This window comes from Neomonachus schauinslandi, chromosome 8 (assembly GCF_002201575.2).
Source record: "Neomonachus schauinslandi chromosome 8, ASM220157v2, whole genome shotgun sequence".
Classification (NCBI taxonomy): Eukaryota; Metazoa; Chordata; class Mammalia; order Carnivora; family Phocidae; genus Neomonachus; species Neomonachus schauinslandi.
In genome coordinates this window covers 23,342,704-23,361,996 of record NC_058410.1, presented here as the reverse complement: position 1 = coordinate 23,361,996, position 19,293 = coordinate 23,342,704, and the positions used below count along the sequence as shown (strand labels likewise).

Below are 19,293 nucleotides of genomic sequence, written 5' to 3'. Positions count from 1 at the left end.
AGCTATAACTCTATATTGTTTACAAGAGATAACTTTTAAGTACGGAAACACAGATATTTTGAAAATGAAAGGGTAGAAAATATTCAGTGCAAATACTAAGTAAACAAAATTTCAAGTGAACACATTAATATTAGACAAAGTAAACTTTAAGAAGATGTGTTAGTAGAGGTAAAATGGGACATTTAATAGCAATAAAGGGTTCAGTTCATCAACAGGATATTACAATTATAGATGTGCACATAACAGTTTTAAGTTATATGAAACAAAAATTGATAGAAATAAAAATACAGAAAAATTCATAGTCATAGTTGAGATGTTAACACTTCCTCAGTCATCGTTAGAATAAGTAGTTTAAAAACAGTAAAGTTAATAAAGACTGGCCAAGTATTGGCTAGAATGTGGAAAAACAGGAGCTTTCATACATTGCTTGGTGAAAATGATAAATGTTATAACCACTTTGGGAAAAGATTTGGCAGATTTTTATGAAGTTAAATATACACCTACCCTTTTACCTAGCAATTCCTCCTTGGTGTTTATCTAAGAGAAATGAAACCTATGTCCAGAAAAAGACTTGTTCAGGAGAGCTCATAGGAACTTTATTCATAATAACCCAAAGCTGGAAACATCCCAGATACCTACCAGCAGAAGACTTGATAAATGAATTGCTCTGTACTGTGATCTAAAAAGGTGGTACTGATACCCTTACAACATGGATGAATCTTAAAGGGATTATGCTGAGCCAAAGAAGACTCACATAATACAAACGGATTCCCTTCATACAAAGTACTCCAATATACATATTTATTCTAGTGAAAAAGTTAGGATTTATATGGGGGGGCAAATTGATCTGAAAAGGAATATAAAGGAATCTTCTGGGGAACTAGAAGTATTGTATTTTGATAGGAATTTATTTTATACAGGTATATCTATTTGTCAGAACTACTTAAATTATACATAAGATTTATGCACCTCAAGGTATATCAGTATTACTGCAAAAAGTTAAATATTGATCTGTTGTTTGTAGGTTTGATTTTTCTTAATGCTATTGGGTTGGCAATTCTAAAACTGCTTACTCTGTATTCTAGGATTGAGCAAATGAGTAAGTATATTGAGAGAGCTAGGTTTCTCACTTCTGGGGAAAGAAGTTACAATAGGATGAGAAAAGACTAGATTGTATTATGGTGTTGGATTAGAATTGGAGGTGTCCATATTATTCATGCTTTTAAATATATTTGATAAATAGAGCAAAGTAGAAACACGTGGTAGTAGTAATCGTGTAGTATAGGTAGTATATATGTACACTATAACTGTGTATATTACAGTATGTATGTTTGTATATACACGTAAAGCCTACATACAGATGTGTATATACATGCACATGAAATTTAGTTCTTCTATCTCTGTATTGAAGGGACCTAGAAGCAATGATGGACCAATAGCAGTGAAAGTGTCTGATTTGGGGTTCTAAATAACATTCATCTCTAAAGGAACCAGGACTTTTACAGAAAAGGCTGAATTTAGGACTGGGTCAGGGAAGGTACTAGATGAATTGGACCTTCGTCTTGTGCCAGAAAGTAAAATCTTCATATGACCTTGGGGACATGTCAAAAGGATCCAGAAGCCAGCTGGAAAAGGTTTCCACTGTCCATGTCAGGGACAATTTGAGCATCAAAATAAGAATGATATTAGTGGATGAAAACTCATCGAATAAAATAAGCAGCAGTGGATCTATACTGAAACATACAGAGAAATATGTGAATGAATGAATGAATGAGTGAATGAATGAATAATGGAAAAACAGAGAAAGCCCTTTATAATAGGATTCTAACAAATACAGAAATAATGATGAAGGTAGAAATCATTAATGGGTTTTAAAACTAATAGGTGTGAAGTTTGATGAAGAGCAAGATATTTACTTTAGTCTCTAATGTCTTCCCTCAAATTGCTTATTAATTTTAAAGGGGGAAATAGTAAGTCTCTAATGGAGAAACCTGACACCACTTTACCAAATGTTAACACAAACGTTAATCAAACGTAACACAACCAAATAACTTCAGTATTTGAGTCATCATGGTAAATAAATTTGTTGAATATGTACTTTTCAATCATTTCTCATTGTATTTTGTCCGTTGTTCTGGGAGTTTAATAGAGCCCTTGTTGTTTGTATACTATATTTGGGAGAATTGAGGAACTAAGAATATAAAAGTATTATCTTTGATGTTACCACCACGTTGGAGATAATTCCTTTCTTTTGTATCATTAACTGCTTTGAAATGTTATGAAAACTATGGATTCTCTCCCGTGCATATATGTATTGCATTTTTCCATACAATTCAGGGGGTTTCACAGACACCCTCAACCCTAGCCACTGACCTTTCTTTTCTTTGTAAGCCTAAGTCAAACTGTGTACTCAAGTGTAATATTCACACTTATTGATTAGCAAAAATGTTTTACTCCAGGTTTGTGTTTTTCAAAGTGTGGTTCCAAGACAACCACCTTCAGAATCATTTGAGGTATTTGATTTAAAAAAAACATGGATTCCAGATCTGCTATCCTTTCCTTCATCATCAAATATTTATTAAGCTCTACTATACATCAAGCATGGTTCTAAGCACAAGTAATGCAGCAATGAATAAAATCCCTGCCCTCATGGGAATCCCATTCCTCTGGTGAAGACAGTGAACAAATTAATAAATTAATAAATAAAATGTATGTCAGATGGTAAGTGCCATGGAGAAAGTCAAGGTAGGGATAGGAAGGTTCATTTCACTAGGTGGTTGGGGATGCTTCACTGAGAAGCAACATTTTTAGCAACGTCTTGAAGAAGATAAGGAAATGAAATATAAAGATGTTCAGGAAGAGGCAAGACAAAGTGCAAACCTTTTGAGATTGTAAAGAGGGTCTGTCCAAATTTAAGAAGTATCAGTGAAGATAGTGTAGTTGAATCTGGAGTGAGAGGAAATAGGAGGTGAGGGTGAGGAGGAGTTCAACCAGAATTGATGGGATTTAAGTGCTGTTTTTTAAAGTATTTCATAAATAATTTATTAAAATAAAATAGAATATTTCTTTCTAATGGTCAAGAATGGAAGTAGGGAGACCCATTAGTTCATTTTTAAATAATCAAAGTGAGAAGTAATACTGGCTGAGACCAGAATTTGCAGTAGATGAGGTGGTGAGAAGTAGTTGTACACTGAATATATTTTGAATGGAGAGCTGACAGACTTTAAAGATTTGTTGGTAGATTTTAAGAGAAATAGAGGACTAAAAATGACTCCAGTGGTTTGGGCTTGAACAACGGCAAGAAAGGAGTTGCCATTTACTGACATGGAAGAACAAAATTAGTGGGAGAAGATCAGAAGTTGGTGTTGAACTTTGAATGCTTTGAACTATCAGGCGTACAAGTAAAATGTTGAGGTGAATTGAAAGTTCACAAGAGAAAACTGAGCAGAAGATATGAATTTGGGAGTTGGCAGCATAAGGTGATATTTAAAACCATTACACGGGGCTCCTGGGTGGCTCAGTCATTAAACGTCTGCCTTCTGCTTGGGTCATGATCCCGGGGTCCTGGGATCGAGCCCCACATCAGGCTCCCTGCTCGGCAGGAAGCCTGATCCTCCCTCCCCTGCTCCCCCTGCTTGTGTTCCCTCTCTCGCTATGTCTCTCTCTGTCAAATAAATAAAATCTTTAAAAAAAAATAAAACCATTACATTGGATGAGATTGCCCAGGTAAAGTGTTAGAAGAGGGGAAGTCCAAGAACTGAAGCTTGTGGCATGTTCCCCACCCTGTAGATAAAAAGAATCAGGAGCACCCAGCAAGGCAGAGAAAACTGGAAGACCCTGATAACCAGGAAACCCAGTGAAAGGACATTGCAAGGAGGACGAAGTGCTCACCTTTTCATGCTGATAGAGTCAAGTAGGGTGATCTCTAAGCTTTGGATTTTGCAAGAGAGAAGTAATCTGTAACCTTGACAAAAGCAATTGTAGTGGGATAGAAACTTGACTAGGTGGGTTCAAGACAGAAATCCAAGAGGAAGAATGGGAGCATTCTCTTTCATGGTGGCTTTTTGGCATTATAATAGAAAATGATTTTCATCAGATTTTCCATAGTTTGGGCTAAGAATTTATTTTTTTATTATATCCTCATGTGATCCTTGTATGTACCAGGTTTGAGAACCTCTGCTGTAGCCTGTGGTTGGCATTTGCTAACCAGTCATTCTTGCGTGTAGCAAGTGCACATGATTTAAAAATAAAATGAAAATCCTTACCACTGCTGACTCTCATGGCCAAAATTTGCGGTTGTCAGTGACTCTCATCAATCCAGTTACAAAACAGGAACTTAGAGGCCAGGGACAAAAGTAAAAGTTCTTTTTGTAATTCCTGTTTCCCAGAAAGGATGTCTAATCAGCCAAAAGGAGTTAAAAGATCTCAAAAATATTGACATCTTGAAATTTTCCTCTTCAAATATTCTTTGATATCTAGCATCCTTTATTTTAAAGAAAACAAAATTAAAAAACAAATTAATTTTGAGTTACAACTGCCAAAATCTTCTGTGAAGTAGTATAAGCTCCAGTTTGCAGGGTTGTCTTGAAATAATTGCGGAGTAAAAAATAAACGGTTGTATTGATTTATCTGCTCTGGGGAAATTTTGTAAAATGTATTTACTAAAATGAAACCATCTCAGGTTAGAGTAACGTTTTTAAACTTCACATACTAATGAAGGAACCCAACGTGGTTTAAACATCTTTTTTTTTTTTTTTTTTTTTTTGGAGAGAGAGAGAATGAGAGACAGAGAGCATGAGTGGGAGGAGGGTCAGAGGGAGAAGCAGACTCCCTACCGAGCAGGGAGCCCGATGCGGGACTCGATCCAGGGACTCCAGGATCATGACCTGAGCCGAAGGCAATGGCTTAACCAACTGAGCCACCCAGGCGCCCCTGGTTTAAACATCTTTACACTATTTTTTACTATGAAATTAGGAATGAAGGAACCTCCTAAAGTTATCACAATACAACTTAATCCAACTTAGTCTTTAGATGGTGTTAAATTATTTTGAGCGAAGAATAGTCTGTCCTATTTTAAAGATCCCAAAAGAAGGCAAATTAAACTTTCCTAAGCAATTTATACATTTTCTTTCAAAAGGGTCCTCTTAATATATACCAAGTTATAGCCTATGTTAATATGCATTAAGTAGCTGACGTTTTAAAGCCAGTTTTACCTTATTTCATATATTCTCATCTGAGTTGCAAATTGTAGTATGCTTATCAAGGTAGCCCTGAATTGAGTGGATTGCTTCACTGCAAAATAGTGTGACCTTGGGTAAGTCATTTACTTTTGTACTGCCATTTCCTCATATTTATAATAATGGGATTGCAGAATCCTAAGAAAAAAAGGTGAAGAAAATATCGTAGATTTCAGGTAATACAGATGCCACATTTAGTGATGGAAATTACTGCCTAGCTTTCACTTTAGATTCTGAAGTTCAGACCTACCTTGTTCATCCTGTTATCCCCAGCACTTACCATCTGTAACTGACTTGAATAAATGATTACTTCACTTGCTGGTAGTCAGGGAGGTTGATAAGAGAGTAAACATTTGAAAGTCTACGGAGACTTTTATCAGAAGAGGAAGCCATGTTAGATAGGAAGACTAGCATGAGAAAAGATTGCAGGTGAGACAGAATCTCATCTGGATTGAGGGGAGATACTAGGAAGTAGAGCAGACTGAAACAGTATCCACAATGTGGAAGGCCTTGAATGCCAGGTTAAACTGTATTTACATTGACCCAGTCTTTTAATGTCTCAGAGCCTTGGAGTAAAATGTGACCTGCCTAAATTTCAAGTTTATTGTGAGGACTGATTAAGAGAAAAATGTGTAAGTGCTTCAAAACCTATAGGGTACTATAAAGATGTTGGTCCACAGCTTTACTCTTGTCTTGGATTTTTCTTACTTATCCAACTAGTCCATAGTATGTATCTTCCACCAATGGCAAATTTACTTTTTTACCATCATTCTCTAAACACTTCATTTAATTCTGCCTTTCTGCCTTTGCTTATTCTTTTACTTCTCCCCAGGATAGTCTTACTGCTACTTTCCATCATACCCATCCTGTAAGACCAAGCTAAAAGTACCATTTATTTTATCATTTGTCCATTATTATGGACGTATTAAAGAAACAAGTTCAATACTTTCTACCTACTAAATTTTTATAGTAATATTCTTTTGTATTTTAGATCTATATCCATAATAAGATGATCAGCAGAAGTCACTGTATTGGCTTGTTTTATGTCTCCCATATTACCTATCTGAAGGCCTTAACTAATAGCAATTATTAAAGAAGCCTAAAAAATGTTGAGGTTATCTGTAGCTTAGGTTTTCCCAAAAATAGGGAAATTTTAAATCACTGGAAATTTGTAGTAATTCCCTTCATTAGTAAGTGACTTTCCTAGTACTTAAGTATGTAGAAACATAATTCATATTTAAAATTATATATGAATCCATTGATTGAGCCCACCCATTTACAGTATCTGCTAGGACAGGGTGTGTAAATTTATTTGGAGATGAGACAGAGGATTAGTACCCAAAGATAGGAGGGAAAGCAGGAGAACAAGAGTGTCACAAAAACCTGTAATAGAGAATGTTTCAGAGTTTGGAATGGTTCGATGTTTTGTATGCTGATGAAAGGTTTGGTAAGGTGATGCTTACAAGTGTCTGTTGGATTTGCCAGCGTGGAGAGGGCTGTTGGTGACACTGAGCAGATTCCTTAAGTGAACTAACAACTTAAGTGAGGTGGGGGCTGGCACACGTGGGCTCACTGCCATTAAAAGGCATGGCGCATTCAAATTCTCTGACCTTTTATGTGATGAAAATAAGAACCAAACGAAAGAAACTCTTTTCTCTCTAGAGTGAATTAGCTGGTGAGGAAGTGAAAATGTTAAATGTGGATGCTTCTTTTGAAAAGCTTCTTTGTGAAGTAGAATAAATTATAATCATACCTGGAAGAAAATGGAAATCAATGTAGAAAAGTTGTTTTTAGTGGAATATAGAAGAGGATTGTTTGATTAAAAAAAGGGAAATTAAATATGATACAAATTCAGTAATTTGGGCGTTACTTCTTTTAGGTTTCTATATACTTATCTGTAGTAGTATCTAGATAATTTTGCATAAAATGCTCAACTAAGTATCTGTGCTGTATGCTATGTTTGTACTTATCCCTGATGTAGTGGTTCTTTGCAAAAGGCACATTACAGTTGTTTTCAACATAATGAAAAGTGTCTTATCTCAACTCTAATGTGCATACAGATCACCTGGGGATCTTGTTATAGTGCAGATTCTGAGTTAGGTCTGGAATGTGTTTAAAGATTATGCCTTTCTAATAAGCTGCCAGTTGATACCAGTACCACTGGTCCATGAATGTCATAAAGGTCAATTGAAATATAAAGTAAAAATTAACCCATCCAAAATTCTAACAGATTATACTTTTTTTATATTTTTAAAGCAAATTTTTGTCTTAATTTTATAGTGTGTAGCATGAATTTTAAGGCAGAAAAGAAAAGGCAACTAGCAGGTTCTTTACTGATATTTTCAGTTCTTACAACAACCCCATGAGGTATTATTTTCCCCTTTTTGGAATTGAGGTAACTGAGATTCAGAGCTGGTAAGTAGCGTGCTATGGGTTAAAAGGTCAAGTTTGCTTAGCTGTCTGTCTAGTGTTTGTTTGTTTTAACCCCTGCATCATCTTAGTTTTCCTTTTGTTTTCACAAATGTGTTTTCACAGATTTGTACAGATCAATTTTTTCCTCTTTGGTGGAAATAGCTCAATCTACTGTTACTATCTTTTATATTTAATTTTAGAATTCCATTTAACCTAGTCCTCCCAGGTGCGTAAGAGTTACAAGTTTTGCTGAAGGACACTCCCATATTTCCATTGCAGACCTTTTCTGAAATACAGAATCATAAGAGAGGACTAGGCATGTGTTTTCAGGAAGATAGCTTTTTGTGGTCTGTTGAACCCTAGACAGTTGGTAGAATCCAGTGGTAGGGTGGGGAGGTTGCCAGATTGTTTCAGAGATATAACATGCAAAAATGGGTTTTATCTCAGAAATACCATATAGGTTATCATAAATACATATTTTTACTTCTTACTGAAATTTAATATTGATATAAAAATATTCCTTCTAGAATGTGAAACACAGGAAGTATGCAAGGTGGAAGGCAACATATATCCATAATTGTTTAAAGAATGGAGAGACTCCTCAAGCAGGGCCTGTTGGAATTGAAGAAGATAATGGTATGTATTTATTTATTTAAGTAAAATGATTTAGTAGAATCATAATCGTTCAGAATATTATCTAAGGTTTTGGGAAGAAACTATACATTTTCATTTGTCCCGTCAGGTCCAAAATCCATGAAAATTGTGTAAAATAAATTTAGGGACAGTGAGAGATTAAAGCCAGACTGCTCTAATATCTGTCTTTGTCAACAAAGATGGCCTGGCCATCTCCTACCTTAATCAGATTTCATTCTTACATAGAACAGGTAATCCATTTATAATTTATAAAATATTTCCAAACCACAAGGAACACTATTATTTTTTACATATCTATTTGAGGTGAGTTTTTTTTTGTCAGAGGAGTAGGTAGTACATTCACATGGCTCAAAATTTATAGAGGATATAAAAATATGAAATGAATTTCTCATTTCTACCACATCCCTCATTGGCCAGATTCTACCAAAACCCAAATAAGTAAATACGATTTTTTTTTTTTTGTTGTTTTTTGTGTCTCTTTACGGATGATTTTTTTTATGAATTTACAAATAAATAGGAATACACATCCTCCTTTTTTTAATACAGTTGGTATTAATAGACACTTCTGTACCTGAGTTTTGTTTTGTTTTGACTTAATAAATGCATGAAAGTTTCACCATTATGTAATAAGTAGTTTTATAAAATTAAATCATGAAAAAATAAGGGTCTTATTTCACTTCACCTTTCAGTTAATGTGTAATTGAAAAAAAAGGAAAGACATTTTTTACTTGTTTTTATTGATTAGACATACAGGAAATTGACTGTTAGGAGAACAATCACTGTACTCTGAATTAAAATTCTAGGTGATCCTTGCATTTTGTTATACAGATTTTAGGCATCTATAAAAATGATCATTGAATGCATGAGTTGGTGAACTTTTTCTTAAACGGTCAGTAAATATTTTAGGCTTCTAGGTCATAAGGTCTTTGTGGCAACATCTCAACTGCTCTTGTAGTGCAAAAGTAGCCATAGGCAATATGTAATCAAATGAGCAGGTCCCTGTTCCAATAAAACTTTACTTACAAAACAGGCAGCCAACCTATTGGCCAGAGTTGGCTGACACCAGCCTAGTCCATCTCCTTAGATGTTATTACACCGAATTCTATTAAAAGATTGCCTAATACTGAACCAGCTTTACATTGTGTAATAAACCTCACTTGGCTCTGTTTTTTGTTTTTTGTTTTATTATACTGATGGATTCAGTTCACTGCTACTGTATCATTTAGGATTTTTGCATTGACATTCATAAGTAAGATTGGTCTACAGTTTTACTTTTTGGTGTCAATATTCTGCTTATGTCATAAGTATAATCTGAAGATTTCTAGTTTTTTTTATGCTTTGTAATCACTTTAGAATTTCCTTTCCTTTAAATGTTTTCTAGAATTTTTTTCATGAAACCAGCTGGTCCAGGTTCTGGGATGGCTCTTCTATGGAAATTAATCCTCTTAAATTTTTTTTTTTAATTTTCTCAATGCCCAGTGAATGAATGTACATTGATGAAATGAATATTTTAGTTCTTGTAGGCCATTGTAGTTCTGCATATATGTGCTGTCCTCGCAGTTTTTCAGATGACAGTTAGATTGCAGTTCTGCATAGTGGTGTATTTATAAGTACATGCTGTATATGTATCCATAACAAAATATAACAGCTATGTTGAGTATTTCCATATATCAATTTAGAACAAATGGGTAGCAAATAAGCACATGAAAAGATGCTGAAATCTTTAGTCATTAGGGAAAAACAAATTAAGACTATAGTGAGATACATCATACCTACTAGAATCTAGGGCTAAAATTGAACAAACTGATAGTCCCAAGTGCTGACGAGAATGCCAGGTAGCCGGAACTCTCATACATTACTCATTGGAAAAGAAAAGGAAAACGGTCTGGCAGTTTTGTATAAAATTAAAAATATACTTGACACAATGTCTAGCAGCCCCACTTCTAGGTATTTTTTTACCCAAGAGAAATGCAAACATATGTCCATACAAAGGCCTGTTAACTGTTACTGCAGCTTTATTTGTAATTGCCCAAAACTAGAAATAATTCAGATGCCATAATCTGTTGATATTTGCAACAGTATGGTATGGACTAATTTCAGAAGCATTTTGCTAAGTGAAAGAAGCCAAACACAGAAGACTATATATACACTATATGATTGTATTTATATAACTTTCTAGAGAAGGCAGTGCTCTAGGGACACAAATCAGGTAAGTGAGTACCTGGGGTGAGGGAGGGATTTACTACAAAGGAACATGGGAAAGGTTTGGAGATTACCAGAAGTAGTGGTTATACATTATATAAGCTTTATGTCAAAACTGTATACCCAAGAGGTATGAATTTTACTGTATGTAAATTATACCTCAATAAACCTGCCTTTAAAAGAGCAAAGGAGATGGGAGGAGAGAACAAGTGGGGAAGACAAGAAAACCTTTTTGTTCTATTTATTTATTATACAAAGGACTACTTAGAATGTTATAATGCCATTTGGTGAAAAAGGTACACTGCAGTTTTATATATGAATACTCTGTAAATTATTTTGCAGTTTATCTTCTAGAGATGCAAGCTTTCATACAGCATTTCAAGTTAACTTTTTGCTATCTGTTCCTGAAGCACACTTCATATGTCCTTATCTAATGTTTTAACAGTCTTTTTCACATAGAATTCTTCTTACAGTCATTTTCTGTAATAAATACCTTGCATTCATATAGTGCCTTAAAGCTTACAAATCATTTTCACTTATCTCATACCCATAGAAATCCCTTGGGAATAGCTTATGTTATTACTCTTGTACACAGGAGGAGGTTGAGGTTCCACATGGAACCTGCCTAAGGACATAGAATCACAAAGAACTAGAACTTGAGTCCTGGCTCTCTTACTCTTGAGTCCTATGGGTGTTTGGGTTTTTTTGTTTGTTTTTTTATACCCAGTGCCTGTGTTTTTTACATACTTCCTTTCCTACTTTAATACTGACCATTATCAGGAATGTTTTATGTCTGTCCTACTGTTAACAAGTGTCCACAAGAAAATACCCAAGATCCTCAGGCTACCAAGCAAGAATCACCACAATGTGGCATCAACCTACTTTACCGGTTTTATTTTCTGTTCCTGTCTTGTATTTTCTTGAGTGGGTCAGGCTGCCATAACAAAACACCATGGACTGGGGTGGCATTTATTTTCTCAGGGGCCTAGAGGCTGGAAAGTCCAATATCAAAGTGGAGCAGGGTTCAGTTGCTGGTGAGTGCCCACTTCCTGGCTTTCAGACATCAGCCTTCTCTTTGTTCTCATATGAGAGAGAGAGAAACAGATTTTTCCTTCTTCTTCTAAGGCCACAGTTCTATTAGAATAGGACTCAACTCTTATGACTCATTTAACCTTAGTTACCTTCTGAAGAGCCTATCTCCAAATATAGTCACATTGATGAGTAGGGCTTGAGCATATGAATTTGGGCGGGGGCGGAGGGCACAGTTTATTTCATAGCACCTGTATATTATAGTCATAGATGTTAATAGCCAGAAAGTACCTTTGTCTCTTTAATTATAAAACCATTTCTGCCCCCTAAATTGCTCATCTTTTTTTACCTATCTGAATGCTGCATATCTGTGATGTTTTCTCCTTCATCTGAATTTCTGCAGAGCTATTTTATGTATGTATATAAAGTCTTATAAAATGTATAGCACTTAATAAAGTATCTTCATAATTTATGTTAATATTTATTATTTATGGAGCACTTGGTATTATTGGGCATTGTGCTAGATATTTTACATGTATTAGCTAATCTAGTTCTCATAGCTTCTGAAGGTAGCTGGGCATCCCTGTTCAAGCTCTAATAACTAGTTAATGAAACTCAAGATTTGAACCCAAATCTTCTAATTCTAAAGTCTGTGCTTTTATTCTACATTTAAGCAGATGCATTTTTTTCCTTCAACCAGTTTGATATTCGATATTAATACCTATGTCTTTCCCATTGAGTTTTATAAGAAAATTTCTCAGCCAGGAAACATAACTATTAATTTCACATTCTCTTGAGAACATAGTACCAATATTATGAGGAACATTTCTGTGCTTTAGACATGAGGTAGAGCCCTAAATTTGGAATGAACTCCCACTTCCCAGGACATATCCTTGTTCTTATATTTTTAAAATATAATTGTTTTTCATTCATTTTTAAAGAAACTTACTTTTTAATGTCATTTTGTCAGCGTTAGCTGGATACCGGGGATGAATAAAAGACATGATCCTTTACTTACAAGAGCTTACATCCTCATGGGGTACAACAGTTTTAATAAGCAGTTGTAATACATGGTAGTAAGAGACTGTGCCTGAGCTGAGTCTCAAAAGAGAAGTTGAATTAAGTCAGGTAAACAAAAAGGAAGGATGCCACAACTTTAAAAACAAAACAAAAACACTTCAAAAGCAGCAGGGAGGCAGGTTGAGAACTGGCTAAGACTGTAAGATCAGTGTGTGGGGGGCTGATTTTTGAGAGTGAATTGGAGAAAGATAATTCTGCAGATTGTGAGATGAATTCAGGGGCTATTAGTGACCTAAATTACAAATAACAAAAGCCTGGGTGAGATATAGACCATGGGGATAAAGAGAAGGAAATGTAATCAGTAGAACATAGAACACAGAACACTTTAATGAGGGAGGAAATGGAAGATGATCCCTAAGTTTCCAGCCTTTCAAAGAAATGACTAATACAAGATGAGCAGGTTTGGTGGGAAAAATTAAGAAAAGATACTGAGATGCTCATGTGATTACTACTTGCAGAACTCCCAACTGGCAATTAGATACTCTTCCAAAGATTGCAGGAGAAAATTCTGGGCTAAAAATAGAACTTTGGAGTTGTCAGCCTAAAAGCAAGAGATGAAGCCAAAGTAAAATGTTTCTTCACCCAGGGAGGATGGATAGTTTAAGAACTAAGGCCAAAGATGGAACCTTTCTTCACATTTAGTAATTAAATTGGAAACTGAAGCTGAACCACTTTTATTACCTGATTATATTTAAGGTACCTTTTACACGCACATATTTGTAGTAAATGTAATCATGTTGTATTTATCATTACCTTCAAACATGTGATTTGAAAGATACTTTATGTCTTGTATATGGTTATACATATATTAAATATACCATGAAAATACATTTTTTTGTTTTAAACATATTTTACTTTTCAGTAGCATTTCAGATGTGTCATTTTAGGTACATTGATATGCCTAATAAATAATCAGTGTTTTTTTTTTTTTTCCCTAGATATTCTTTCAGTATCAGTGACTTCATTTTGATTATTATCATGATCTCTTTTGTTGTGAAATGGTGGTTTTAGGCTCTTTATAATACTAACTTAGTAGATGATTAGATATATGTAATTTTTGTTATGTTTTCCAAAAATTAGCTTAAGTAGAGCTTGTAATTTCTATTCATTATTTTTATTCAGTTTTTATAGAGCCTCTAGGTAGTAGAAAATTGGGAGTTAAAGAATACCAATAATCCTTTAAAATATAAAGGAGAATATTTTCACTGTATGCTTTTTCAAAATAACTTAAAATGTAACCTGGTAACTTAATCAAGTGTTAATGTCATAATATCTAACAATATCTGCTCAGAAGTGGTTTATGGCTCTAAGAAGATGTTCTCAAATCTGAATATGTAAGAGAAAAGCCTTCTTTAAAACCTTGATTTTTCTTTTCTCAGTATACCATTATATTCTCTTATGTTCTTAAATTAATAAAAGGTATTATGTTTAACAAAAGTCTAATTCTCTGTTATTCTGGAATTGAATTTCTAGTAAAACCATTAAAAAATAATAGATATTACACCTTAGAGTAAGAAAAAAGAGAAAGATACTTACTTCTGAAAATACTGCTATGTGGAATTAAGTCATATTGTCAAAAAGTACATAAGGAAACCATATGATTAGTAAAAAAAAATAAAAAAAAAAAGTGTTCCAGGAAAAAAATAAGGCTCAACTGAAGGGAAGGAATTCTGTTAACATTCACACTCTAGGTTTCATGTCCGTTTCAATTCAGTATCTTCAAATTGGTATTATTTTTAAGTGGTCGTAATTAACCAATTATATTCAGTAAAAACTAAAGAAGGTAATTTCTTATATTTCTACTAATTTAAAATTTTCCTCTTTTGGGAAACCCTAAGATACAGTTAACTTCAACATTTTTTAGTCTCAATAAGTATTTCCTGCTAATTAAGACCTGTAGTTGGAGAACATAGGAGATATAAAGTAAGTCAATACATTGTTCATCTAAAATGTAATCTTAAAGTGCCCTAATCTAGTGTTAATGTCATAACTTTTAACAGTATCTCCTCAGAAATGGGTTATGGCTTTACAAAAGGATATAATTTTACATATATACATTTTTTGAAGTATTTGAAAATGAATTGGAGTTGCACTCTTTTGCTTCTAAGTACTTCATTCGAGTTTGATACAATTGATTCAGTAATCTCCTTTGTGGCTTTTTGTCCCTCGTCCAAGATACAGTCCAGGATCAACCACTGCATCTAACTTTCATGTCTCCTTAGTTCCTTTCATGTGGAATGGTTCTTCAGCCTTTCTAGGTGTTTCTTGGCCCAGTGTTTTTGAAGAATACAGGCTAGTTATAGACTGTCCCTCAATTTGGGTTTGCCTGATGTTGCCTCATAATTAGATTACAGTTATGCATGTTTAGCAGAAATCTGCCAGAATGAGATTGTGTCCCCTACCTTGCATTGGAAGTGTCTAATATTGGTGAAATATTGGTGATATTAACTGCTGCTCAGATAATGTGGTATTCTCTGAGTTATTACACTTTAAAATGATTTTCCTTTGTTATTAATAAGCTGTTTGTGTTAATAAGTTATTGTGGAATAAGTCCCTTTGAGACCATGTAAATACCCTATTTTTAATGAAACATTACCCCATTATCTTTAGCATCTACAGATACAAATTAAAGTTTATTGTTTGCTTAGTAGTATAATTCAGTGACTCAGTGACTTTTGACACACACACCCTCTAAATAAAGAACATTTCCATTATCCCCCAAAATTACCTCATACTCTTTCCCAGCCCATTCCCACCTTGAGAAACAACTGATTTAGTTGTTTGTTTAATCAAAAATTAGTTTTGTCTGATTTAGAACATTGTGTAAATGGAGTCCCACGATGTTGTTCTGCACCTAGCTTCTTTCAGCACGTCTGTGAGATTCATCTGTTTCTTGTGTCTTGTGTATCAGTAGTCCACTCTTTTTTACTGCTGAGTAGTATTTCATAGTGTGGATACCATAATTTGTTTATCAGTTCATCTGCTAATGAACATTATGGCTGTTTCTAGTTTGAGGTTATGATGAATTAAGCTTCTTGACATTTAAATACATATGGTTTTTAGACATACTTCACATTATATGTGAACAGGTGGATGTGTTTCATTGCTGTGGGTCAATAGCTAGAATAGAATTGTTGGGTTATATATAAAACTCCCAAAGCATTTTCTAAAGTCCTTGTACCATTTACAGTTTCATAAGCCATGTATTAGAGTTTCTGTCTCTCTCTATCCTTGCTAGCCCTTAGTAATTGTCAGTATTTTTAAATTTAGCCATTCTGATCCTTATATAGTGGTTCTTCATGTGTGGTTTAATTAGCCTTTTTTCCCCAATGGCTAAGCGATATTGAACTCTCTTCTATGTGTTTACTGGCTTTTCATATATCTTTATTTGTGAAGTGTCTGTTTAAATCTTTTGCCCATTCTTTTTTGTTGGGGTAAATTATACATAACAAAGTTTACCATTTTAATCATAACAAAGTTTACCATTTTAATCATTTAAATGTACGGCTCAGTGGCATTAAGCAGATTTGTATTATTCAGCCTGTCACCACCATCTATCTCCAGAACATTTTTCGTCTTCTCAAATTGAAACTCTGTACCCATTAAACTGTAAGTCCCCGTTACCCTATCCATTCCTAGCCCCTGGTCACTGACCACTGTTCTGTTTTCTGTCTTTGTGAATTTGACTATTCTAGGTACCTCATATACATGGAATCCTACAGTATCTGTCCTTTTGTGACTGGCTTATTTCATTTATTATAATGTCTTCAAGGTTCATCCATGTTACAGGATGTTTTAGAATTTCATTCCAAAGGCTGAATAATATTCCATTGTATGTCCCTACACATTGTATTTCTTCATCCATTGATGAACATTTTGGTTGTTTCTACCTTTTGGTTGTTGTGAATACTACTGTGGACATTAATATACCTGCCCATTTTTCATGGGTTGTCTGTTGTTTTATTATTGAATTATTTATAAATTATGACTAGAAGTCCTTTGTCAGATACCTGTTTTACAAATATTTACTCCCGGTCTGTTGTTTCCCTACTTGTTTTCTTAACTGTCTTTTAATTACCAAAAATCATTAATCCTGGTGAAGTCTAATTTATAATTTTAAAATTTTTAGGGCTACTTCTTATGCCCCATGAAATGTTTATCTACCTCTACCTTAAAAATTCTTTTATATTTTTAATCCTGAAGATTTATCATTTGAGCTGTTACTTTTAGGTTTGTGAAAGACCTTAAATCTTTTCATGCGTATAGTGGGAGGTAGGCTAGATTCAGGATTATTTCCCCCCTAAGGATAGCCTATTATTCCAGCACCATTTGTTATGCATTTTCCTTTCCTTGTTGAATTTCTTTGGTTCCTCTGTCAAAAATTCAATTAACCATGTAAGTGTGATTCTATTTCTGGATTCTGTTCAATTACATTGGTCTATTTTTCTGGTCTGTACCAACAGCACACTGCCTTCCACCTTTTTACAGTAAACCTTGGAGTCAGATGGCATAAGTTGTCCAACTCTTCTCTTCTTTCTCAAGATGTTCTTAGTTATTCTATGGCCTTTGAGTTTCACCATAAATTTGGAAGTAGGTTTTTCAGTGTCTATTAAAATAAAAAACAGCTGGCTGGAATTAGGATTGATATTGCATTGAATTGATAGATAAATTTAGGGAGAATTGATACCTTAACAAAACTGAGTCTTTCATTACATGAATATGGTGTATCTTTGCATTTATTAAGCCTTCATTAATTTCTATCGGCAATATTTTGTATTTTTCAGAATAGAGATTTTGTGCCTCTTTTGTTAAATTTATTTCCGAGTATTTGGTTTTTTTCATTCCCTTGTTACTTCTAATGTATGAAATACAATTGATTTTTGTATAATGATGTTATATTGCACAACCTTGCTAAATTTACCTATTCTGGTGGTTGCTTTATAGATTCCTTGGGAGTTTCTGTGTAGATAATCCTATTATCTGCAAAGAGAGGCAGTTTTGCTTCTTTCTTTCCAATCTTTATATCTTTTCTTTTTCTTGTCTGTTGCACCCGCAATATTCCTTGAAATGAATTCTGTTGTGCCTGTTACTGGATTTAGCTACTTCAGCTTTTGTCTGCCTGGTATTTACATAATTTATCTATGTTCATCCTTTTACTATAAATATATCTGAGTCTTAAAGCATATAGGTGTTTTTTGGTTTGGGTTTTGTTCATTTGTTTGTTTAGTCTGTCAACATCAGCCTTCAAAATTGTGTTTGGTCCACTTAATTTAATGTAATTATTGCTGTAGCTAGATTTAAGTCTATCGTTTTTATCATTTGTTTTCTGTTAGTCCCATCTGTTTTTGTCTCCTCTTAGTTTCTTTTCTCTGGTGAGTTTTTCCTCTTTCATTCATTATGACTACATTTGTCTCTATGGCGTTGAACATATTTATAGTACCTGCTTTAATGTTATTTATTTATTTATTTTTCACTAATTTTTTGCTAATATCTGGGTCATTTGGGTCTTCTTCTATAGACTCTCTTTTTCTCCTAACTCGGGTCACATTTTCTTCCTCCCACCCCCCTTTATTTCTGTTAATTTTCATTGTTGATAACGTCTTGTAGCTCCTCTGCATTTTCTCATCTTCTCTGCAAGTTCTTGATTCTTGTTCTAGCAGGCAGTTAACATGCCTGAACTCAAACACTGACTGTCCTTCTTTCAGCTTTAAGGCTATTGCTCTCACCAGGACACTCTAGAATCTTCCCAGAGTGTGCATGCATAGTTCAGGGTCATACAGTGTTTAGTTGGGGTTTATACACACATTTCAAGGCTCACTTCTCCGCAGCTCTTTCTTTTGCACAGACTGTTGAGTGCCTGCGGGTGAAAAGCCACATGAAAGCAAACCTTACCTGGTGAGATTTCCTCTCCAAAGGGCCACCTTCACTCTAGTTTCTGCCAGCTTTTAGTCACTTTCTAGTGCCTTTAAAAATTGGAGGGAGGGGCTCCTTCCCAGGATGTATAAATGTTATAGTTCTCAATAGAGAGAATTATTTTAGTGTATATAAAGTATGAATACATCTACAGGGTTACTTAGTAAAATGTGTATCTCAGAGTAGGTAGGATTTTTTTTTTTGGTTGTTTAAAATTATCCACATTGAATATGTAATATGGTTATGATCAAACAAAAAAAGTTATTTAAAAATGTGATAGGAAATAAATTGATTTCAGAAATCTCTTGCTCTCGCTTACATTTTAAATTATGAAGATTCCCAAAAGTGGCTAATTGTCATTTTAAATAGATTATCAATATTTAATTTTCCCAGAGTAGCTTTCAGATTCGGCTAATAATATAGTATATTTTAAGTCTGTATTTCAGAACTTACCAACACAGAGTCTCCACACTTGATCGTAGCCAAAAGACCGAGAAGCGATTCAACACAAAGTCTCTTACTACTACTTTCTGTGCAGGTAGCTCTGTGAAATTTCATTCCTTTGTTTTTGTTGATTAACCTACAACAAACACACAGGTAATCATTTAATAGCTAGTGTGAACAATGAATACTGATTAAAAGGCAGCTGTCAGAAAAATAAAGTCTAGGGGCGCCTGAGTGGCTCAGTCGTTAAACGTCTGCCTTGGGCTCAGGTCATGATCCTAGCTCCTGGGATCGAGCCCCACATCGGGCTCCCTGCTCGGCG

General features: G+C 34.4%; 1 protein-coding gene across 1 annotated transcript in view; it reads left to right on the top strand.

The window, feature by feature from the left end:
- The window catches only part of VTA1 (vesicle trafficking 1), a 64,294-nt gene that overhangs the window by 32,401 nt on the left and 12,600 nt on the right, over positions 1 to 19,293 (top strand). The window contains 1 exon segment of the mRNA XM_021693188.1: positions 8,177 to 8,285. Within this exon segment, the coding sequence (XP_021548863.1) occupies positions 8,177 to 8,285 (109 nt within the window).